We start from the raw sequence: 1,930 nt of genomic DNA, 5'->3' as shown, positions 1-1,930 counted from the left end.
CGTTTCACATCCCCAGAGATTCTTGCAGACATCCACACCTGCGGGAGTTGCGGGATTCCTGTTAGGCGCAAAAAGCGCCTCACACTGGACGCTGTACCAAACGTCCTAATCATACACCTCAAGCGCTTCAACGCTCTTGACTCGCGCAAGGTCAAAGGGAAGATTGACTTTCCCACAGATCGGCCTCTTGATCTTGGTCCATTCCTCTCCAGGTGCCACGGACCAGACTGCAGACCTCTCTCTGATCCAGGCCCACATCTATATGAACTTAATGCGGTGGTGAATCACCACGGTGACATAAATAGAGGCCACTATACTTCATTTGTCCAGGAGGGAGGTCACTGGTTTCTCTGTGATGATCACCACATTGCCCTGGTAGATGTGGACACTGTGAAGGATAGCGAGGGATATATACTTTTCTACGTTCGCAAAGTGCTGACTAAACTGACATCAAAATAACCGGGAGCCGTGGAGTTGTCGGGTCCATGCGTTGCAGTGTGCTCATCGCAGCACCGCTATGCTACCGATGCAGGGGAAAGAAGCGTCGCATGCACCCAGGCCCACTAAGGGGCGACAGGACAGTGAGCACTAGCCTGGTGGAGCCCACCGCCCCCTGGCAAGTGCCGGACAGCCGGTTGTGGTGTTGGTTTCGACCCGACCTTAGGGCCGGCGGCGGCGGCGGCGGGGGGGGGGGAGAACCCCCAGGCTAACCAGGAATAGGACGGCCATGCCCGACTCCGAGTCGCATAGCCCCCGGGCCCTGCCCGATGAGAGTAGAAATCTCCCTATCTCTCTAGTGACGCCGCCTACGCCGGCGTCACTGGCCTCTGAAACGCCTGAGGCGCGTAGGTCGACATCTCGGCCGTGTACACCCAGGATTTTTGGCTCGATCGGCGTTAGTCGGCGCCTAATGGATGGATTCACAAAAGGAAACGCGGGTGTACACGGCGCGATTTTCAACATTTTCCAGCCTCGAAAATATTTTCCCCCCATAGGGAAAAAAACCGAGGCTTCGCGAAGCCATAACTTTACGAAATCCGGGTCGATTTCCACGAACCCAGACTCTTTGATTATCAGTCAGACGCCCTCTATCCATCGCACTGGCGGCGCCGCCAAATTCGACGATCTGCAATCGGCCGATTTTGTCCCCAGCAGTGCCCAAGCTGGTTACACAATGGCCGCCGCCGGCAAGGCATTGTACGAGCACAGAAAAGTCTAAGAACACGAGCCAGCCAGCACGAGCGATGGCGAAGTCACTAGCAGTTCTGGTATTTTTTATGTTGGTCAAAACAGCCTTCGGAGATGAAGAATATGAATTTTGGGAGGCAAGTAAGCTGGGCGATGTTGAGGCAATGAAAGAAATACTAAATTCGGTTCCGGAGCTTGATCTAGATTATCACGATGATGATGGCCAGACACCTCTACTCTTGGCGGTGTTAGGACATCATGCGAAAGCTGTGCAATTCCTGACATCTCGAGGTGCGGACATCGAGGTCAAGGGTCGCTGGCCTGCGCCAGAAGACGCACCGCTAGCCGTTGCGGCACGTCTTGGCGACCTGGACCTGCTTGACGTGTTGCTTCTTGGTGGGGCGAATGTCGGGGCAGCAAGTGGACCTGATGGACGAACACCGCTCATGGTCGCGGCGGCAGCAGGGAAGCTTGATGCCGTGGACATGCTCCTAGGTGTTGGCGCGGCCGTCGATGCCACGCGTGGCGATGGCACTACAGCAGCTTGTTGGGCTGCACGTGGTGGACACGGTGATGTCCTGCGACTTCTGCTGGATAATGGCGCGAACGTCAATCATGTGAGCGTGAATCTTGCTTGCACAAATATCAGGCGTACACGCAGGTTGATGTGCTTGACGGCTCTTCCTTGCTTCACTTCGCCGCGCAGGCCTCAACTGCCGAAGCCGTTGAGATTGCGCTCGAG

The 1,930-nt window shown here is 55.8% G+C and overlaps 2 protein-coding genes across 2 annotated transcripts; both read left to right on the top strand.

Annotated features, from left to right (window-relative positions):
* Positions 1-39: 39 nt before the first annotated feature.
* On the top strand, positions 40-459 carry AURANDRAFT_35571 (hypothetical protein; the record flags this gene model as incomplete). Its single annotated transcript, XM_009045009.1, has 1 exon — positions 40-459. A coding segment is annotated over one exon (420 nt), but the record flags the coding sequence as incomplete, so codon positions are not given.
* Positions 460-1,352: 893 nt separating this feature from the next.
* Positions 1,353-1,802, top strand: AURANDRAFT_35568 (hypothetical protein; the record flags this gene model as incomplete). Its single annotated transcript, XM_009045010.1, has 1 exon — positions 1,353-1,802. A coding segment is annotated over one exon (450 nt), but the record flags the coding sequence as incomplete, so codon positions are not given.
* Positions 1,803-1,930: the final 128 nt, after the last annotated feature.

Source organism: Aureococcus anophagefferens (genome assembly GCF_000186865.1).
Source record: "Aureococcus anophagefferens unplaced genomic scaffold AURANscaffold_1207, whole genome shotgun sequence".
Taxonomy (NCBI): domain Eukaryota; class Pelagophyceae; order Pelagomonadales; family Pelagomonadaceae; genus Aureococcus; species Aureococcus anophagefferens.
The sequence above is the reverse complement of the archived record's forward strand: the minus strand, read 5'-3'. Positions and strand labels throughout refer to the sequence as shown.